Source organism: Brachypodium distachyon, chromosome 1 (genome assembly GCF_000005505.3).
Source record: "Brachypodium distachyon strain Bd21 chromosome 1, Brachypodium_distachyon_v3.0, whole genome shotgun sequence".
Classification (NCBI taxonomy): Eukaryota; Viridiplantae; Streptophyta; class Magnoliopsida; order Poales; family Poaceae; genus Brachypodium; species Brachypodium distachyon.
In genome coordinates, this window is record NC_016131.3 from 73,116,333 (window position 1) to 73,136,761 (window position 20,429).

The 20,429-nt window shown below is 49.3% G+C and overlaps 1 protein-coding gene and 1 non-coding gene across 2 annotated transcripts; both read right to left on the bottom strand.

The window, feature by feature from the left end:
* Positions 1-613: 613 nt before the first annotated feature.
* MIR7713 (microRNA MIR7713) lies at positions 614-948 on the bottom strand. The gene has a single exon (NR_126993.2). It is a non-coding gene; the product is annotated as a microRNA MIR7713 (primary transcript).
* A 16,135-nt stretch (positions 949-17,083) lies between these two features.
* LOC100828765 (expansin-like A1) lies at positions 17,084-18,919 on the bottom strand. Its single transcript, XM_003562085.4, has 5 exons — positions 18,679-18,919; positions 18,459-18,568; positions 18,161-18,339; positions 17,811-17,943; positions 17,084-17,692 (listed from the first exon to the last, which is right to left on the bottom strand). Exons 1-5 carry the CDS (start codon positions 18,815-18,817, stop codon positions 17,444-17,446), a joined length of 810 nt encoding a protein of 269 aa, XP_003562133.1. The 5' UTR covers positions 18,818-18,919; the 3' UTR covers positions 17,084-17,443.
* Positions 18,920-20,429: the final 1,510 nt, after the last annotated feature.

The following is a 20,429-nucleotide window of genomic DNA, read 5'->3' on the forward strand; positions in this document are numbered from 1 at the left end:
AGCAGTAGCGATTGGTTTCGTAGTCTATGGATGCGCGCCGCGTGTCCCTGTCTGCGGCGACGGCGAGTCATTGGTTCACATCTCTCCACGTTTAGAGCAAGTGGCCAATCAGGAGTGGCTTTACAGTCTCGAGATGGCTGGCAGCAGCTCGGGCAAAAAAAAAAATTCACACCTCTCGGGCAATTTCATCGTCTAGTCGGAGCATGGTTTGATCAGCAAGCAAAAAATAAAAGACATTGATAATCTTATTTAGTAGGCTAATAAAGAAAGAAAATTGGTCAAAAACCTCGCCACAAATGTGGTGCTGGTCCACACGGCACGAGACCGATGCGGGTTGCGCCTGCATGTCACGGGACCACCGCCTCGACGCTGAGCTGCTCCATGGCACCCTGACGCTGTCATCGGCAACATTTCTTTATGCCTAATAAAGAAAGAAAATTAGTCAAAAACGTTACGGCAAATGTGATGCTGGTCCACATGGCACGAGACCCGTGCGCGCTGCGTCTGTATGTCTTGGGACCACCGCGTCGATGTTGAGCTGCTCCATCGCACATCGGCGTTGTCATCGGCACCATACCTTTATGTCGTTGTCTCACTTTGAACTGTTCCATCAATCCATATGCGCTTGCTAATGCTGCCAGTCTCAAGATGGCTGGCAACAGTATCACGGAATTCATCTTCTAGGCAAAAGGAGAGTTTCATCCAACTTGCAAAAAAAAATCTTATTAATTTGGCTCATAAAGAAATAAAATTGGCCAAAAAACATTACTACAAATGTGATGATGGTCCACATGGACAAGTCCTAGTGTCCTACGCGCATGGTACCTGCATGTTTTGGGACCACCGCCTCGACGCTCTCCATTTCACCCTGCGCTGTCATCGGCACCTTTCCTCTATGTTGTCGCCTCCTCATTGTGAGCTGTTCCATCAATTCCTACGCGGTTGCTAGTGCTGTCAGTCTCGAGATGGCTGGCAGCAGCAGGATCGGGCAATTCATTGTCTAGGCAAAGGAGAGTTCGATCCAGCTTGCAAAATAAAAAATCCTATTTACTTGGCTAATAAAGAAACAAAAATTAGCCAAAAACCTTACCACGAATGTGATGCTGGTCCACACGGCACGAGTCTTACGCGGGCATTGGGCACTTGCATGTCTCGGGACAACCGCCTCGACGCCGAGCTTCATTGTAGGCTGCGCTGTCGTTGGCACCATTCCTTTATGTCGTCGCCTCGTTTTGAGCTGTTCCACCAATCTCTATGCGCTTGCTAATTCTATCAGTCTCGAGATGGCAGCATGATCGGGCTGTTCATCCTATAGTCAGAGGAGATTTTGATGTTGAGTGTCCGCCGTGGATTCATACCTATCTTATCCAAAAAGGATTCATACCTACTTTTGGTTGCTATTGAAAACCAGTAATGTGTTCCTTTTTCGTTCTTCCGAGTAGTAATACTATTTTGTTTCCTTTTTATGCGTGTGTTTCTTCCTCTCTTTGATGCGCAGATGTGTGAACCATTTCATAACCTATCGCGCGCGCTTCCCCTAAAAAAAAGGCAAGAAAGCGTGACACCTGCCCCGCGTGTTCAGCGTTTTGTTCTCGGCAGAGAGAAGCTTTCGGAAGTGAAAGGAGACAGAATCCTTCTTGGTTCCGTCCGGGCATCGAAGAAAAAGATCGAGAAACGGACCCGCGGCTATCCCTGAGCCAAAAACCCGGCAAACTCCCGTGCATCGGGCGACCCTGTCGCCGCCGTGCCGAGTCTCTTGCGCAACTCTCTCCTGGGGGTCGGTGACGACGCGTTCGAAAGCGCCAAGTCACCTGCACCTGGAAGCTGATTGTTAATTTTGTTCCGTAGCCGTAGGACCGATGTTTACTTTACTCCGGAAGCAATCTCAGGCTTAAACACTTCCGGACAGCAAGTATATAGTGAAAGCAGTACTGCTCCTTGATCCACGGGTCGCTTATGGTCCACAGGAAATCAGAGCTCCTCCTGCTTTTGAACAGAGACTTGGCGACTCGTTCATTCACGCGGTGGATATCTGCATTGTTTTCTCAAGTCTACAGGTGCCAAACCGCGGAGTCAACGCGGCATCGAAGTTTTCTCAAGTCTCTCGCGACCTGACCTGACTTGAACTGGTCAGTCAGAACGCAGTCAACAATTAATTGGTGCAAGATACTCTAGTCTCTACCGCGTTCCGGCGAAAACGAATTAGTGTTGTACATTATCATCTAGTTCCTTTTCATATGCGCAAGATCAAGGAACGGAGAGATGATGGTAGTTCTATATATTTGCTCCTTCTTTCCGTCCTTGATCACGCTAATTTCCACTTTGAAACAGCCGTACGTTTCCAGGTACCACGACACGCAGGCGAGGACAAACCCTGCTCCCCGTTTCTGCATTTTTCTATGTTGATGCCTGACCTGTCGTGCACACGGCCGGATCGACAGCTCCACCATGTCGTGTTACCACTGCCATTGCCGTGCATGCAACATTAAACAATTCACCCGGAGTCCTTAGACAATACTGCGAGAAAACAAATCATCGGGCCTGCGCCGCCAGCCTGACGAGATCGTCTTCTACTACCTCCTCCTGCCCTAGAGCCACCAAAAGGCTTCCTCGAACAAGTAGATTCCCTCTTAAAAACACCCTCACGTGCACTGACAGCCCACCCGGGATTAAACAATCTGGTACGACAGAGGATTATACAGTGGGTTAACTGCCAAAGCATCATTAGATGGCATGCAACTGATGCATAAATTTGATAGTGCAATGAGTAAAGCTGCCACCACCACTGGAGTATGTAGGATGGAGACGTTTATTATGCTTCTTTTGGGATGGTGTAGTTCATGCGTGCACATCTTGGGAGGCGGCTTTGGAGTAGCGATCGTGACTAGGTTGAAGCCTTGAAGGCCTGGCTGGCTATGCTAGCTTGCTGTTTGTGGCAAGATTAGCCTATCAGGAAGGTAGTTAATCACCACGTGTCATGATGATTGTTTCTTTGATTGGACATTCGATTCCTTGATGAATCTTTTTTATATAGCTGATTCCGTTCATGATGATAAGCCTATAGCTAAGCATCGGGTTACCAATGATTCCATCCATTGGCCGTAATATAACCCTCCATTTGCCGTAATATAAGACCGTGATCAAGGATTACTTCATGGTTTGTACGGTATGAAAAACATGGTAGTCATGCCCTATACCTTAAATTAATTTTAGTTTTGCGACAAAGTACACTGTGGCACGCATTAACGAATGATGATCTGGAGCGAATTTGCTGCCATGTTTTTTCATTCTGAATCCAAGGCTCGTTCCTACGACAGCAACTTAGATTTATCCAACTATTGCCCACACGTACGGGCCCTCTTTGGTTTCGATGAGAAGCTTCCGATAATAACCACTTGATTTAATTAGACAGAGTAAATTAAGACTTGGGCGGCATCACGGAAAAGTCCAGTGCAGTGGAAGTTGGTGATCAGCACGGTGCTGCTAAAAAGGGTACCGACGGCACTTGGTGTGAACTCGGGCGTGTCAATGCTGCGTCGTTTGTCCCCCGTACATTCGGAATGACGGCACAGCCTAATGCATTTCCACGTTAATGACTTAACTTGCTCTCGCGTGGTCGATCGATCGTCCTCACATGCATGCCCGGGTTCAAAAAATTTAAAATCAACGCACGTACGGTTCGTCATATTTTAGAGCACTAGCGCGTATCCTCAGTCCTCACAGAGTGACGACGACGATGATATGCTTTAACTTCTCTTTGGAACGTGCACCCCACGTATATACACATCATCGTGCGGCGTGTGAGTGACGTGTATCGTGCGTGGGTCGTGTGTCCCTGCACTCAAAATAAAAAGAAACACGCGATTAGCACCAGATGAAGGCCAACAATTTAATCATGAAAAAAGCGCGCGGGGAATAAATATCCTCGGACAGGCAGGAGGAGGAGAACGACATGTACCGAACTGCACCAATCACACTTAATAATTGGATGGATGCTGAATTGCTGATTGCGCAGTGGAAAAGCTCGTAGAAAGTTGCGGCTCCAGGCGCGCGGGATTCGCTGAGAACTCTGCCCCTTTTCCGTCCGACGATCATATCGTTGTGTTTCTTTTACGCAGCTGCTGTGGGTGCGTGTGCGTCTGGTGACTCTGGTCACGTCGATCGTCTCCGCTCCAAAGACGATCGAGCGTTTCGGCCGGGGGACACGGCATGGCGTCCGGCGGAACCAACGGTTCGCCACGACCCACGACGAAGCCCCCCGCCGTGTTCGCGACGGTTTTACTCAGGTTTTCTAGCGTGAAACTACTCGTGCCGCTAGCGGTCCGTGTTGTCGTGACCACGGGGCCCTGGCGTGTGCGGTACTGCCAAGATTTTCCGGCAGGCAGCGTGTACCGTGTTGTGCCATGTAGGCTGTAACCCTGCACTGTGGCAGTACTCCAGACCAGCAGTCCTGTCTCGGTACAGTACGCTACTGCTGCTTCTTTTTTTCCTAGTCCTGCCCCGTGCCGTCCAACCGTGCTCAATTTTTGCGAGAAGTCTTTTTTTTTCTGTTGGGTGCTCTGTTTGGGCTATGTTAGTTCTGGGCCACGACCGCTGCTTCGGCCTCTGGGCTTGCGTTACGTAAGGTTCACAGCAGTTTAGGACTCCGCCCTCTCGGTAGTCCAAGTGTTCGACAACTAGTGAGAGGCCCATCTACAGAGGAAAACAGACCAACTCTTCCGCGATTGTTTCGAAGAAAAACACAAGTACGATTAGTACTACTGTGCTCTAACGGAAACCATTGTTGTCCTAGTTCCATCACTCGCACGTACAATTATTCAGCTTGGTGCGGATATGATGATTAGAGAATAGCGACGCACCACCGTGGTAAAGGTTCCTACATGTCAGTGTACCAAAGCCGACGCTGAATCAGAGTTCAGAAGCGCCAAAAACTTGGGTTCCGTGCTTCCGATCCTTCCTACCGCCTTGGATTGCAACCTTCCATCTAGATCTATCATTAGATTTACATATTATGCACGCACGCACATTGTACTGGTTTGATTAGGACGGGAAGACCCATCTCCAACTGCATAGATGCAGCTTTCCTTAACTGACAATCTTGCTGCTCAGCCGCTTTCGCGTTCAGGTGCATTCCATATCAGTGACATTTCGACGGATCTGAAAGCTCAAAACAGTTTAGTACTGCTGAGCAAGGTGCACATGCCTCGTGTTCTTTTTTATTCTGAAGATTCGTCGCTCCTGCTAATTGAGTCATTGTATACTTTTTTTTTTGACGAAAATTAGCAAAGAGCTGGTGGTCAATATATTAAGCAAGAAGAATGTTCAGAGGTTTGCTCAAAGCACAGCCGTGCCGTGCCTTAAGCGTCACCGCCGACGGGCCGTGCCGTGCCGCCGACGCCCCCCGCCCCATCCGCAGTCTCTGGCTATTGGTTTTCGAGTTATGAGGTTCCAGCGATGAGATAAATCCCACTGGCCTTCTCAATTTCTGGGTGTGCCGGTGCACAATCTAGATCCGCTCCCTGAGGTCTGTGAGATCTGAAATACAAGTAACCATGGGCAGCAGAGTCGGGTTGGTTGTAGTCTGCCTGCTCTTCCTGCTCATCTGGGAAGTTTCGGCGATTGCCGAGACCGAGGTCGGTGATGTGCGCTTAGCACGAGAAGCACCCCATGGCAAGCTGGAGGTTGCTGGTAAAAGGGTGTCGGTGTACACGGTCGCATGGTCTACGCTTGCGATGGCCGCGGCGACCGGGCTGGGAGCATTGCCATTCTTCTTCCTGGAGCTTGAAGCCCAATGGGCGGGCCTCTGCAAAGTCATTGTATATTCTGAAGATAGATTACTGTTCAGTACAGGCCTACGGGGATCGTGCTTACCTGCTCATGCTCTAGAGTGCAATGCTGGTTCCAACAATACATATGGTGGTGGATGCTAGTACTAGCAGCTCATGCTCATACATAACTGAATCATGGAACGCAAAGATCTGTCTTAAATACGGCAAAGCCTGGACTGGAGACGCTGGACGTCAACTTCAGTGCAGAGGGAAGTTAAGTGAGCTAAGTTAGTCGGTCCGGCTCCAACGTGACACCTTAAAACTTCTTGACCCGATTCCATGTGATGCCAAACCGACCGAACGACCTACACAACTTAGCATAGATTCTACGTTTAAAACAAGAGGAGGCCTCACATGCGCACGCTAAGCTTAACGGCACTCTTTTAAGTTCAGAGATCCCTGCACCGCTGCACGCCCTCTCGTTTCGCCAGAATGGCATCAAGAATCCATGTACAACTGCCTCGTGTCAATTGTAAATCAACGCATTTAAGATTTGACACTGAATCAACCCTTATGAGCTGTATACATTCTTTTCTTTTTTTGCGGATAAGATCTGACATTCTGACTTCTAACCGAATTAAGCAGTCTCCGATTCGAAATTGCAGAAACACTCCCTCTGATCCTAAATTCTTGACTCAACTTTGCTCAATATATGGATGTAACTATTCTTGAAAAGCGTCTAGATACATGTGATATTTCGACAACGATTTAGGATAATCCAGAATCGCAGACACGAGTAGAGCCGAAACAATACAGTGATGTTATCCATCCATGGTCTGTCAAATTATCAGAGAGATAGACGGCAAACTTTGCAAACAGACGCTTCCAGTCAAGAACAAAAAACAATTACTGAACATCTCGCCTAATCGCAATTTCGTTTCATTCTGAAACGATTTCTATACATCATGTATACAATCTAAATACAATCTACAACAAGCTAGAATAAAGATCAGAACAAAAGCAAATCAACTCGCATTGTCCTGATCAGCTATCTCGCGGCCATTCCCCTCCAAAACGTGGCTTAGCCGTTGAAATTTGGAGCTCGTGCAGTTCAAAAGCAGGGCGTGAGCACGTTGAGCAGCGAGACCCTGGCGTTAACCAGCGCGCGGTACACCTGCTCGCATCCTTCCTCCGCCGCCACGACGCAGTCCTCGAGATCCCGCAGCCGTTCCATGGCCGCCTTCCTCTCTTCCTCCTCGACGTCCGCGCAGCATTTTTCTTCTGGAGGCACCGCGGCCGCACCGGGCGGAGATCCGGACTCGCAGGCAGCGACGACGGACCCCGTGCGGCGCCGCCACCTCAGGAGGTCGGCCACCCACCACACCGGCGCGCCCGCGGCCTTGGAAGCGGGGGAAGAAGAAGGAGCGGAGGCGGAAGATGTGGAGGCGGAGGCGAGCCCGGCGAAGATGGCGGCGGAGGCCGCCGCCGCTGCGCACGTGGCGGCGGCCACGGCGGAGGCCAGCGTGGCCTCCCCGCCGGAGTCGGCCGTGGTCGAAGAAGAAGAGTAAGAGCGGTGGGAGAGGGCGCGGAGGGTGGCGGCGAGGCGGGCGAGGTCGCGGTCGGAGCGGCGGCGGGCCCGGAGGGCCGCGGCGAGGCGGGCGGCGTCGCGGCGGCGGACGGCGGCGTGGGCCTCGGCGAGGAGCGGCTTGAGCGCGACCAGCGCCTCGCGGGCGCATCCGTGCGCGTCCGCGAGGAGGAGGAGGTCGTCGAGGAGCCGCTCCGTCCACGGCGTCGCCGCCGCCGCCCTGCGAGACGGCCGCCGCTTCATCCGCCGGAGCGGGTCTCGCTCCCGGGCCGCCTGCGGGTGGTGGAGCAGGTCCGTGAGGCCCGCCAGGACCCGGCCCAGGCGGCCGACCCCGTCGCCGATCCACCCCTTGCTGCACGCCTGGGCCGGCGGCGTCTCGGTCCACGCGAGGAGCTCGCTGGCGGCGTCGTGGAGGCCCGCCACGGCCGGGTGGAAGCGGCCCGGGAGGCTGGCGACGCGGGTGTAGGAGAGCTTCTTCTGCCGCGTGCGGCGGATGTAGGAGGACGCCTTCGGGACGGCGAGGGCGACCAGCCGCCGGCGGAACCCCATTGCCATCTGCGTCGAGGCGAGAAGATGCTGCCGGCGTCGGGGGTGTGAGTTTTGCTGTTGGATCGGTCGAGCTGGTGTGGCAAGTGGATCGGCGAGCCGGGGTTTTATAGGGGTCGTGCCGCATGGGTCGGGCGGGACGGGTCGTTGAATTGCATGTTGCCAGGAGTGGATAGTGTGGCAGGCAAGGAGGCCCGGATTAGTCACGTTGGATTTCGTAAAAAAAAAGGAGAGTCAGAAATTACTTTGTGGAGCTTCAGCTTCCGAAGCAAGAAGCCTGAGCGAGGGGGGTTGATAACCAACTTGCTCTGGAAGGCACGTAGTCCGGAACAGTAGTACTACTATACTCCCATGATTCTTCTGAGCTCTGACCGCGACGATGGTGACGCTTTCTTTTTTTGGTCATGAACGACATCTTTACCCATACTCTTTACGTTGAGCACCGCGACCGTGCCTGCTGGGATAGCTCAGTTCAAACCCAATGAGGCACAGCCAAGCGGAGGGCCCTGCCCGCGACGCCCGGAGCTGACACGTGCAGCCGGCGGCGCGCGCACGTACAGCTCACGGCCCCATTAAATGCCGCCCGTCATGGCCGCGCGCGTCGGCGTCCCTTTGGCACCCACGCGCGACCTAGCTGCTCTGCTCTGCTCTTCGTTCCCGCAGCCCACAACCCGGCCCCGCCTGGCTCATCATCCATCGCCATTGCCATCGGACGGCACAATCTCTCCGATCCGGCCGTGCGCCACTGTGCTTGTGGATGGGTGCCCCGTGCACCGCATCCGTCCTGCACCTGCGTCACATCACGTCGGCTCGTCCATCGGGGCTCGCCTGATTGGGCCATTATTATGAGCTGGTAGCTTTGGCACCGGCTGGCTGGCCTGCAAGGGACGGATCGATGGATGATGAATCGGACGCCATATCTAGAGCTTTTAATGTTCCATCATCTATCGATCGGTGGTGCATCGATCTGGAGACAAGTCTGGGCCGTGCGGGGAAATCATTGCGAGAATTGCCATTCCGTGCCAGCCGCAGCGAGATCTTTGATGTAGGGTCCGACGTATCGATCGATCCAACTCGGATGCATGAATTGAACGGGGAGGGACGAATCGATCATTGGGTTGGTGTCCGGCCCGTTTCCTTGGAGGAATCGGCCAAGCCAGCAGCAGCATTTCGTCGATCACACTGGCTAAAGCTTACTGCCCAGCCGACGGCCGCGTGCCCGTGTACAGCTTCTAGGTGTTGTCTCCACATTGCAACAACCCGCCATCTTTTCGTCGCACGCACGTACTCTCTTCCGTCTTGATGTATTGTTTGTTTTCTAGCAAGATGACAAACTGTTCCGTTAAATATGCGGATCCATTTCAAACTGCTACTGGTCAGTACGTAGCACGTAGCACGAAAGAATCTGACGTTTTGCACTATGAGACCGGCACGTGTTAACTTCTTCAGCCTTCAGGGCATGGCAAATATACGGAGTAGTAACATCTCTGTTTAACGGCCACCTCGCAGTCCGTCTCCGAGCATGGGTCGGACAGCAACCGTAACGTACGTGTGCTCGGGATTTGACCTTGCATTTTATCTGTTCTCCCTTCCAAGCTTTGTTTAGTGGTTCCTGTAAGATCAGAATCTAGATGAACACACTGTTAGAGTGATCTTCCATCCGTGTGGGCCCAACAGCCCATCGGGGCTAAATCTGACGCGTCCTGATCGAGGACGTCCAACCCAATATGGTTGGCGGGTCCCTATCGCGTTGCGCTATATAAAGAGGTGGGGGCCGGGGCATGTATATGAGGTTCGCTGCGTTGCCGTCACCCCCACCGAACACCCCCTACCGATTTAGGGTTTGCGCAGAGGCGACGAAAAGCTCTGTCCACGTCATCGCTCCCCGCCGCCGACTCTCCCTCGCCGTCGCTCCCTCCCCATCGACATGGCCGCACCGTCGAGTTCTTCGTCCAACCAAGGAGAAGGTAATCCCCTCCTCCTATTCTCTCTCTCTCGATCCCGATACCCGTACCATGTTGATCACAGATAATAGCATTCTACCCGGCTAGATCCTCACTTAGACGTTTTCTAAGATCTAACACACAGAGATCGATCGATCTACGCATGAATGCGTGCGATTAAAGAAACGGCCGGGAACCCCATGACCTACCAGAGACGTACGATTAATCAAGAGCATAACCAGTCAGTACAATCAGATGCAATGCACCAGTACCGCGCATAGTTTAATTTAGGCCAGCTGTTCCGTGCATTCTCTGATCGATTATAACCTGCAAATTAATCTCGATCGAGCTGCGTGTATGTAGGGGCCGGTCTCCCTCGACGCACGCACGTACAGCCAGACGACGTACGTACGTCTTGGGCTCCAGGTCTTGATCGAGCCAGTATGCCATCCATCCTTGTCACTTGACAGGCGACATACCTGCACATTCACGGCTCACGTACACTGGTCAACAGGATGCAGCTAGCTAAGCTAAAACAATGGTCTGTTCATTATTTTGCTACGCCCTGTTTGATCTGGAACGTCACGTCTCATCCTTGATCAGACCATGATATACGTTGATGCCCCACGAAGAACCCGGAAAGTGTATACAGCACAATCCTTTTACCGCAAGTTTTACTGAAAATCCGATCGTATCGTCCGTGGATCTCTCTCGTTTGCAGTGCGCCAGATCGGAACAACTTGGAATTGGTTTGGATCAGATTCATACACCTTGCGATCAGAGACTTATTGCCGACCGGTACGGTTACAGTTACAGTTACAGTTACGCATACATACGTGAGTCCCAAGTGGTCTAGCTTAAGAAAACACCTAAGCTAGGGCGATCATGGCTATGAGTAATTCCGAGCTGTTTTGTCTCAAGTGCCACCGGCCACCGGCTTGGTCGGCAGACTCAAGCAGCACGGTTGAGGAATCATGCATGTAGAAAATGTGGCTATACGTGACTGCGTGAGCATGTTAGGCTTCGTATAAACCTAGCAATGAATATAGATAGGGCATGTGCCGCACCTAGCTGCTAGAAAGAAAAACTGATAGTACTGCTACGGATGTTGGGTCGCTTTATTTTTCAGACATCTTCATGTAAAACAAATGGTAGCAATGGCTGGAGTCTTGAAGGACAGGCCAAATTGCCAGCCGGCCCGCTATCAAATGATGAAGCTAAATTGGCCCAATCTTTCCGGCGACGGAAGAAACTGTATATGCGTCCAGGCCGTATATTAGCGGGGGCAGTCCGGGCGACCGCACAGGTCCCCGAAAAATTAGGGCCTCAAATTTTACTTAAGTCAGTACTAATCACGTACTTAATCGCCGTAAACAGAAAGCCAACATGAGCGCAGGGAGATAAAAGGAAAGAAAACCACAATAGTGATCTGATTTCTGGTCAGGCCAGCTAGGATAAAGAACAGAACGGTCTAAGCCCATAAATCCACAATAGCCCATTAGGTTGAATCAACGCATATTTAACTACTGCTACTTACTTCCATCGATATATCAATTCCGCACGACGCGTCGTTTTCTGTCCAATCGATTCGTCTACTGGGATCGTCAATTTGCAAGGGCAAAAATAGTGATCTATGGCCATCAGACTAGATTATTTAGGGCCTCATTTTGTATTTTGTACAGGGGCCTCAAATTCTCAGGTATGGGTCTGTATGCGTCGGATGGGAGTTGCGTGAGAAATGAAAGATCTATGAAGTCAATCCTCACTCCATCATTTAATATCCGCAAGCTACACATGCAAAGTGTCTACGTCACCATCATGCACATGCAAAGTGTCTACATTACCATTCATATGTTGCAACCCACTAGCAGTTCATTTTGGTGACCCATTCGACTATTCAACCTTTTAACTCATATGACTTTCCAACTTCACGTTGTATATAAATATTTCATTAAGTACGCGCATATATATATACATACATATATACATATATATATATACATATATACACATATATATATATATATATATACATACATACATATACATATATATGTATACAGGCTGCCCTCCTGCTCCATTTAATGACTTGCGCCTAGGAACCAAGTGTTTGTGAAACTTCCTGGAAAACAAGATGCGCTGAGTAAACTGAGCCGGAGGGAGTAATTGTGTAGGAATGTTAAGCAAGATCACAAAATAAATTGAACAAAAAAATTGCAGAGGCAGAACTATAAGATGATATCGAGAGTACACTCTACATCGATAACTTTCTTTCAGGAACCTAAAGCTACAACAGAAAAATGCCAGAACAATTGGTAATTTTGATGTACGTGAACATTAATAACTTCGTAAAAAACGAAAAAAGAAAGCTTTGAACATTCGTGTTTCTTAGAAATATCAACATATATATATGTGTGTGTGTGTGTGTGTGTGTGTGTGTGTGTGTGTGTGTGTGTCTAGGTGAGCACAATTAATCTGTATGCATGCCTAGGCGAATCGCTGGCTGCCTAGATCGCAGACAACTTGGAGATACGTCGAGTAAACTGAGCCGGAGGGAGTAGTAGCTTCTAACGGTGGTATTTTTTTGTTAGACTGTTGCTGTAAAGTACAATCCTGCAAATCGGAGGAACATTTGTGTTGAGTTCTACTGCCGTGACACAGCTGCGACCATGATTACGTTCTGGAACAATACCTCCGATTGCGAGATAAAATGGATTGTAATACATCTATGTGGCGTCCAAACCTCTAGGGTGACAATTCACACACTGACATGGTACCCTGTGACATCCACTACAACGAACCAACCAGATATGCTCCGGCGGTTATTCCACCGATCCTATTAGATTTACATTATCATCTTGTTCCTCCAGCTGCAGTACAAACTTTACTCACGAAACCTTTGATTCTTCGATATTAGGTGTACGCTCGTTCGGTTGAATAAATGCACAATGTTTTCTATGACCATTTTTTACCGTTGTTAATATGATTTACTCTTGCTCTTTATTTTTGCAGTTGCACCTCTTAGATAGGTGGTGGTTCTGTCGTGAGTGTCTCTGATAACGGAATCTTCGTCGTCAACTTGTTTATGAACCATACCGCGAGCAAGTAGTACTCCTGAATGACCTAACCTAGCTGGATATCTGAGATATAACAACTTAACTGAGTGTTACATTAGTACATGTCTAATTTGTGTTCAATTGTAATGAAAATTCTGCCTAATTTGTTTCTTAATGTAATGCAAATTCTGTTAGTCTGTTGGACATGATCGTGTATGCCAAATCTTAATTTTGTGAATGGCTTATTGTGACTGCACCTACACTGCAGCACATGATAGAATTATGTCTTTTCTTTTTTCTGCTTATGATCCATTTGTTGTACTCTCTCCGTCCCAAAATAAATGACCTAGATTTGTATAGTTTCTTGTACAAATCCACCTCACTTATTTTTGGACAGAGGGAGTACTGTACTGCGCAGCTTTTAGTAGACGCGAGCATCGTTGTTCGTATAACTAGGCTCTTTTATGCACCTCCTAAATAGTTTTTTTAGTGGACCTTAACACCAGCTCTTGAAAATTTTTACACACCTCACTACTTGGGGGTATCACATTTGTGGGAACTCGACAATTTATTCAAATATTTCAATGTTGATACAACACTTCATAGTGGCTACCCAACTATGACACATATAACTCTACCTTGGTAGCTCACTTTTTCCATGGTGTGGTGATACACTATTTGTTGTGGTTGTGGTTGTAATATGCCTCATGTGGTGGGAAGCACATCTATTTATAGTTGTACAAAATCATGTGGTACATTCTAAACATCCTATTACAATTCTCTAGTATACTCTGCATGTATCTTGATTCTAGAAAATTGAAACTTGCCCTAACCAGGATTTTTTATGGTAAGTAGCAATCTTCTTCGACTAATCTCTCAAGCCTTATTGAGTATTTGAATATTATCATATTCACTAGAAAGCTCCTTGTGAATATCTTCTCTAGTTATCCAAAAGATTCGAGAGACTTATCAAGCATGCATAGTTAATTCTCAACATTTTTCAATTATCCAGAATATTACAAAATATTCTTAAGTATGTATTGCTATTTGTCAACATGTTGAGAGGATCCAACTCTAACTCGTTATTGGCCAATTTTTTTTTAAGATCCTGAAGCAACACGCAGGCTGTCATGTAGTGTAACATAAGAGTTATAGTAGGGATTCCCACAACATACCTACAAAAGACAGTAACTCATGCACATAGATCACACCTCACATCATATACTACAGAACCAACCATTACAACGATGATCATCATTACGCTTCAGGGCTGCTGACCAAATTGAACGTGATTTTTCTAAGGACACCGAGGAAAATCTATCTTGGGTGGGATATGCTTTGTCCAGGTCGAGCCCAAGCCAAGGAAGATCTTGACGACACGGCCAGATCAAGCACCTCGTCAGTGCCACCAACATATCCTCCACCAATCCAAAATACCCTGACAAGAAGGAGAAACGCAATCCTCTAGTTCTTAATTAAACACCGCCTGCGCCTCGATCCCCTTCCAGCCCTGGCCTCCTCCCGCGCCTCCACCGACGGCTTCACGCCGAGCGCAGAAGGTCGATTAAGCAGGCGGCAAGCCACCTTGGAGTCGCCGCTCGTTTCTCCCTCCGCCAGCGGCGAGCCCGCCGCCGCGTTGACCAATAGGAGCCACCTTGGAGTCGCCGCCACCTGCATTGCGGCAGCCGAAACCCGGGCTCTGTGAATAGGCAAGCACGGTGGTCTCCGGTGGGCAGGTGGGGAGGGGGAAGAAGAGAAACGGGCAAGGAAGAGGCCCATGTGGAGTAAAAAAATTAAGATAAAGCCCATGGGCAGGGAAGAGGCCCATGTGGAGTAGTACAATTTGGGTACAAGCATAGTCCAAGACAAGGGGCCATTCCGGGTCTCAATTTGGGTCGGAATTTCTTCTGGCAAAATCCATGCCACAAAGAAATCGTGGGCCCATTTGGTTCATCGCATTATTTCAGCATATAGGTTTGGATAATCAGTGGAAATTTAACACAACGTGTAACATAAGCGCAAGGTTGCAGCTTCAGAAATTAACTGACGATTAGAATACTCTAAAAAAAAACTGACGATTAGAAGAAAAATAAACGGAGGCTAAAATACACCAAATGCATGCCTTTTATGATAATCATCGACTCATGAACAAATATTTCGACCGTTCTGGTGCACATGTGTGAAACTGTTTTGAGCTTTTCAGGGAGTCCTCTTGGCTATTACGTGCACTTGCAAAACTGTGAGCAAAAAACATGCAATTTTGTGTGTTGCCAAACAAGAAGAAAAATAAATGATACAGTACTATACTCACATGAAGGAACATGTCGCTTATTTTCCCGGTTCACACGGATTATTGTTTTTTCTTCTATCAAGCATCATTTCAATAGTCTAATGCAACGTTGCTGTCCTTACATCATCTAGCATCTTGGCAAACTTGTGCTTGAATGCTACGTACAACCACGTCGGCAGAGATGGATCATGGATGGAACAAGCAAATTATACTGTAGTTAACTCGTGACTCGTCTGTAAGTCGGAACTATGTTACCGACTCTGTGATTGTTAGTAGTAAAGCTATCAGATTTCTGGCACTGAGCATAACAGAAAAGAAAGAAAGGCAGGTTGGTCACCAAGGGTCCAATTAAGCCTTTTGCTCCCTCCCCCTCTGTTTAATTAGCTGCTCTAATGGATAAGAAGGCGATCAAGAGACGTGCACATATAAAAAAATTATTCATGATTCCGACCTTGTGCATATCTGCTTATCTGAAACAGAATCATTACGCTGGTCAGCTGTGCAGTTCGGTGCACTGAACCAGCCATCCAAGCCCTTGATTAGTTAGTTATATATTATGATGGTTCCCTCCTGGAATGTCTGATTTCGTGATGAGACAAAAGGAGAAACCACAAGACCGGCTCTCTCTAACTTTGCAACTGCTCTTAATTTAGCAGTTCGTTTCCGTGCACCTAAATGCGCAACCATTTCATTACCTACCAGAGCTGCACTTGTCCAATATATACTCCGAGTTTGCGAATGGCATCAAAGTGTGCAATATAGCATGGAAGGAGCCAAGCTTCGGATTAAAATTCAGATGTCCATTTGGATCGCTCGTAACAACTAAAGACCCGTGTCACTGTCGAAGCGTCAACACATATACGGTAAGACCGATACGGCAGCAAAAGGCCAAAGCGCCGTAGTAGCATGTATACTCGATTTCTACTGCAAACGTGACGAATTATGCCATGCCGGGCCGGCCACCGCCTCCTGTGTCTCACTCTCACGCTCCATTGCTGTCTCCTTCTGCCCGGCTTTAATTAGCCTCGATTGATCGCACCGTTTAGCTTAATTACTCGCCACCTAATCTTTCACGCAGCGCCTGCACAAACGGCTCCGGAGTCGCTTTGGAATGTCTTCGGCCTGAGCAGAACCGGTTGGGCTCAATCACTTCGATTCAGTTATCCTGGAAAGCAGGCGTCCAGAGGGGTCTGAACCCAATCCGCCCAACAAATTTACGGCCAATAAAAGTTTGATCTTCATGCGATTGATTATTAACCCATTGGATCGATGCACATTCAGGACACACGTTTTGCTCGCGGGTCATGCCGCGGCTGGAGGAGATTTTGGTACTTGCAACTGCAAGGCCCGACACACACAAATGGATCGATTGTTACACGGAGGTGGCGACGGACGCCGCCCATCACAGTACACTCCGGCTTTAACGGCCACCATTACAGTATTGGCCAGTGCACTAGCTCCACTGACCACTGGCCTCTCCGTGCATCATCATATACAGTGAGTGGTGCTACAAGGCTGCCGTGTATGGCGCACCAAGGCCAGCCACCAACCGTGGCTCCTCAGTGCATATATACATACATGTCGGAATCGTGCTTTTCACTCGTTCTGTGAGCCGTGACGGCCATCTTGTTCAGTGAATCCTGGAAAGATTAACGACTAGTTTCGTTTATTTGACCACCACCAACCCATTCAAACGATGGAGCGGCCCAACGTCGTTGCACTTAGCACGCCGGCCGTAATAAGCAGCCGACCCTTGGTGCCCATGAAGAACCTCGGTCAGACAGTCATCGAGCAAAGAATAACGTCGCCGAAAGCAACGGATCAGAAAAGACAGCAGCTTGTGATCCCATTGAATCCAGTGGCACGGCACGGCCATCCACGAAAAGAAGGTTATCGGATCAGTTCAAGCTTGAGGAGGCCAGAGGAGCCTCGCCGTCATCTATTAATCACTTCATCATTACACGTCAGCAGCAGCAGCTCGATCATGTACACAACGAGGATGATCAGAGTTGGAGAAGAGGAGAAGGAACAGCAAAAGTTGCCCCTGTATCAGGAACTCTACTTGTGTCACCGTGTCAGTCCCTAATCTCTAGTAACTGGTGTTTCTGGACTCTGCTCGTTCAAAGCCAGCACGGCCAAAACGGCAGTAACGAGGAGCTTCCTTCTTCTTCGTCGTGTCCTCCTTCCTCCCATGGCTCGTACTAGCACATGGCCAGATGTCATTTTGGCTTTGCGCCTCTCGCTCGCCGTGGCATTCACCTCCACTCCTGCGTGTCGCAAGGGAAGCAGCCTTCTTGCGCCACGTCGGTGATCTGGACGCCCGTGTCGTAGACCTCGCCGGCGCGCCACCGGCGCGGCAGCACTTCCTTCTCTGCCCACACCCACTTGCCGTCGTACCCGCCGGTGACCACCACCCTGAACTGCAGCGGCCCCGGCGGCGCCTGGCTCGTGCTCCACGCCGGCCCGCTGTCCCGCGCCATGAACTTCCAATTCGACGATCCCACCTGCATCCGCCCAAAATTCAAGCGGAATTAGATTCAGAAGCAGCTAATCTGTCAGAGAGTGACTACAGAAATGAACCGTTTTGGGGGATGAAATGGAAGATTTGCTGTTTTTCTGTACCTGTGCGACGTCGACGGCGACGATGTCGGTCTGGCCGCCCTGGAAGAGGAACCTGATGGCAAGCTCGTTGGGCGCGCGGCTCCTCTCTTCGACACGCACCGAGAGGTTCTTCCCCTTGTACTCGCACGGCACCCTGCACGTGGTGAGCAATCTTGAGCCTTCCTTCCAGGATGAGAATTCTAGGAAGGAAACTCTACCGGCTCCAAGACAAATCGAGTCCTGTATGTATTTATGGCGGCAAGGTCGGCCGGGCTCTGTTTTTCTTTTCTTCTACGGCGGTGAAGGCACATGGCGCGGGACTCGCGGTTGGTGGCGTTGAAAGAAAAAGACGAAGGGGGGCGTTTAATTACCTCTTGTACTCGACTTTGACAGCGCCGAACTTGGCGAGCTGCGCGGCCATGCCGGGCCGGGCCATGGCGGCGAACGCCGGGCTGCTGAGCACGAGGTCCGTGCGGTTCGTCCTGGCCCGGTCCGTGACCACGACCCTGGCGCCCGCCGCGCCGCACAGCTTCTTGTCCTTGCATCTCACCTGCATCGCCGAAATCGAATTCAGGCACAGATATAACCAGGTAACAAACACCTTCAGGGCTGATCACCAAGGAACAAGACGGAGTTCTTGGCTTATACTAGTACTAGTTTTATTGGTACCTGGAAGCACGCGCCGCAGCCTACGCCGTCTCTGTACAGGGCGGGGCTGGCCGCGGCGAGCAGGCCGCCGTTGAAGGACGCGGCCGCCGTGCCATACCCACAAGACCCGGCTGCGAAAGGGGAATCGAACAACCAGAAATTCAGAATCACATACAGATAGGAACAGAGCATGCGCAGTTGTACCAATCGATCGATGGGCGGCGGCCGGGAGTACACTTACCGGCGAGGGTGAGCGAGGAGGTGTAGTAGGCGGCCCTGGAGGTGCGCACGCAGCGGTCGCAGGCGGAGGCGAGCGAGACGAGGAAGGAGAAGAGGAAGACGAGGAGCAGAGTGGATGAGGACGGGATGGAGACGGCCATCCTTTTCTTTTCCTTCCGAGTTAGTATAGTGGCAGTGGGTTTGTGTGATTGCTTGAAGCTGAGAGAAGCTCAAAGAGGAGAGGAGGGGAGGAGGATTCTTGTGCTTGACGACTGCTTTTATACTACACCGGTTCTTCACCACGGACACATCACAATCACAATTGAGCACACACACAGTCACAGAGAAACAGATATTAGTTCACACTCGCACGCCTCAGTGCTCTTTACTGACTGTAAATTCTGTATACAGGTAGAAGTAATTGTGTAGACTAACTTACGTTTGTTACTCCAGAAAAGGGAGGCTAATCTAATAATCTAGCTACAGGACATGTAGCTCGAGACAGAACCATGGCTGATGCGCGACAGTGACAGAAAGGCAGAGGAAATTCTCAATTCGGGATACGAAAGGAAAAACTTGCAACTGGACCTCTTTCCTCTCTGTCTGGGCCTTTTCCTTCGTGTCGCTGCATTTCGTGGCCCAGCCCAGCTCTGCTTTCCAGCGGCGCGCGCGAACGACTCGGCAATACTCCATCCTCCTCTAAAAAAATAAAAGGGGCAATACTCCATCCATTCCTATGAACTTTGCTGGTAACCAAGTGCTTAGGTGGCCCCCGGGGAATGTTGATGAGAATATATCTCAGACGTCGAGCGAAAGATTTAAATCTGAGTTGACTAGTCAGAACATGGATTAGTATCTCGATGTCATCTTACTCTTTTTTCATGCTCGTTTCAAATCTTAAAGCACAAACATATCCAGCGGTTGAGTAATCGATTTATTTCTAATTAAAACTCAGACGACTTAAACATAGCAAAACTATTAAATTAAACCTAAACCCAGTGCTTAGTTGGCCTCTCTCACGGACAACTGAAAAATAGGATTTGGAATAGAAGCACAACATCAGAATTTTGACATGAATAGTTCAAGTGTTGACGTATTACCACTCGGAATTCAGAAGCACTAATGCTCACCGGCATTGTAAAGGTGTGTTCGGGACAGCTCTGTTCCTCAGATTTGGTGGAGTTGGTCATTCATATCTTCATTTTTTCATCGAGCTGTAACTATGATTAATTCGGCGATACAACAAGTGAAGAGTACTAAATATCTCGCGAGTTCTTCCGGCTTCAACTCCATGAAATCTATGGAGCTGGAGCTGTCCCAAAACACAACCTATGACATTCAATGTAGTACAACGTCCAAATTGAAAGGAATGCTTTTGAATTGGAATCCTGCCTTATTTGTCCGCAAAGAAAGTTCGTTGTGGAAGGTAGTAACTGTGATGTGCAGCTCCTAATTTCACCGTTTGGGAGCCATTTTGGCTTGTTAATCATGTAAACAATGATTATACATGTGGCAGGCTGAAGTAGGAGTTGTTTGCACATGTTAGGAAGCTGAGGGGGGCGAATGCAAAGCTTTTTATTTAGGCCTCTCTCGTTGCTCGAAAATTCCTGAGAGTTCTAGGGTTAGGGTGAAAGAAGAGGCATTTGATCTACCAAATCCACCTAAGTTTGTGAGAGATTTGCGGGATTGGAGCCTTCCCATCCTTGTTGGTTTCCATCTTGTACCCTTCATCACCATAGTGAAGCTCCGTGCTCGCCGTCGCCCGTGGTTTTT

Bases quoted from the DNA above. Each gene is read 5' to 3' on its own strand.
- LOC100828765 (XM_003562085.4), bottom strand. From the start codon at position 18,817: ATGGCCGTCTCCATCCCGTCCTCATCCACTCTGCTCCTCGTCTTCCTC. The intron at 18,569-18,678 runs GTAAGTGTACTC...CCCCTTTCGCAG, and splicing joins CTCCTCGCTCACCCTCGCCG to CCGGGTCTTGTGGGTATGGC. The intron at 17,693-17,810 runs GTACAGAAAAAC...GGGCGGATGCAG, and splicing joins TCGCCGTCGACGTCGCACAG to GTGGGATCGTCGAATTGGAA.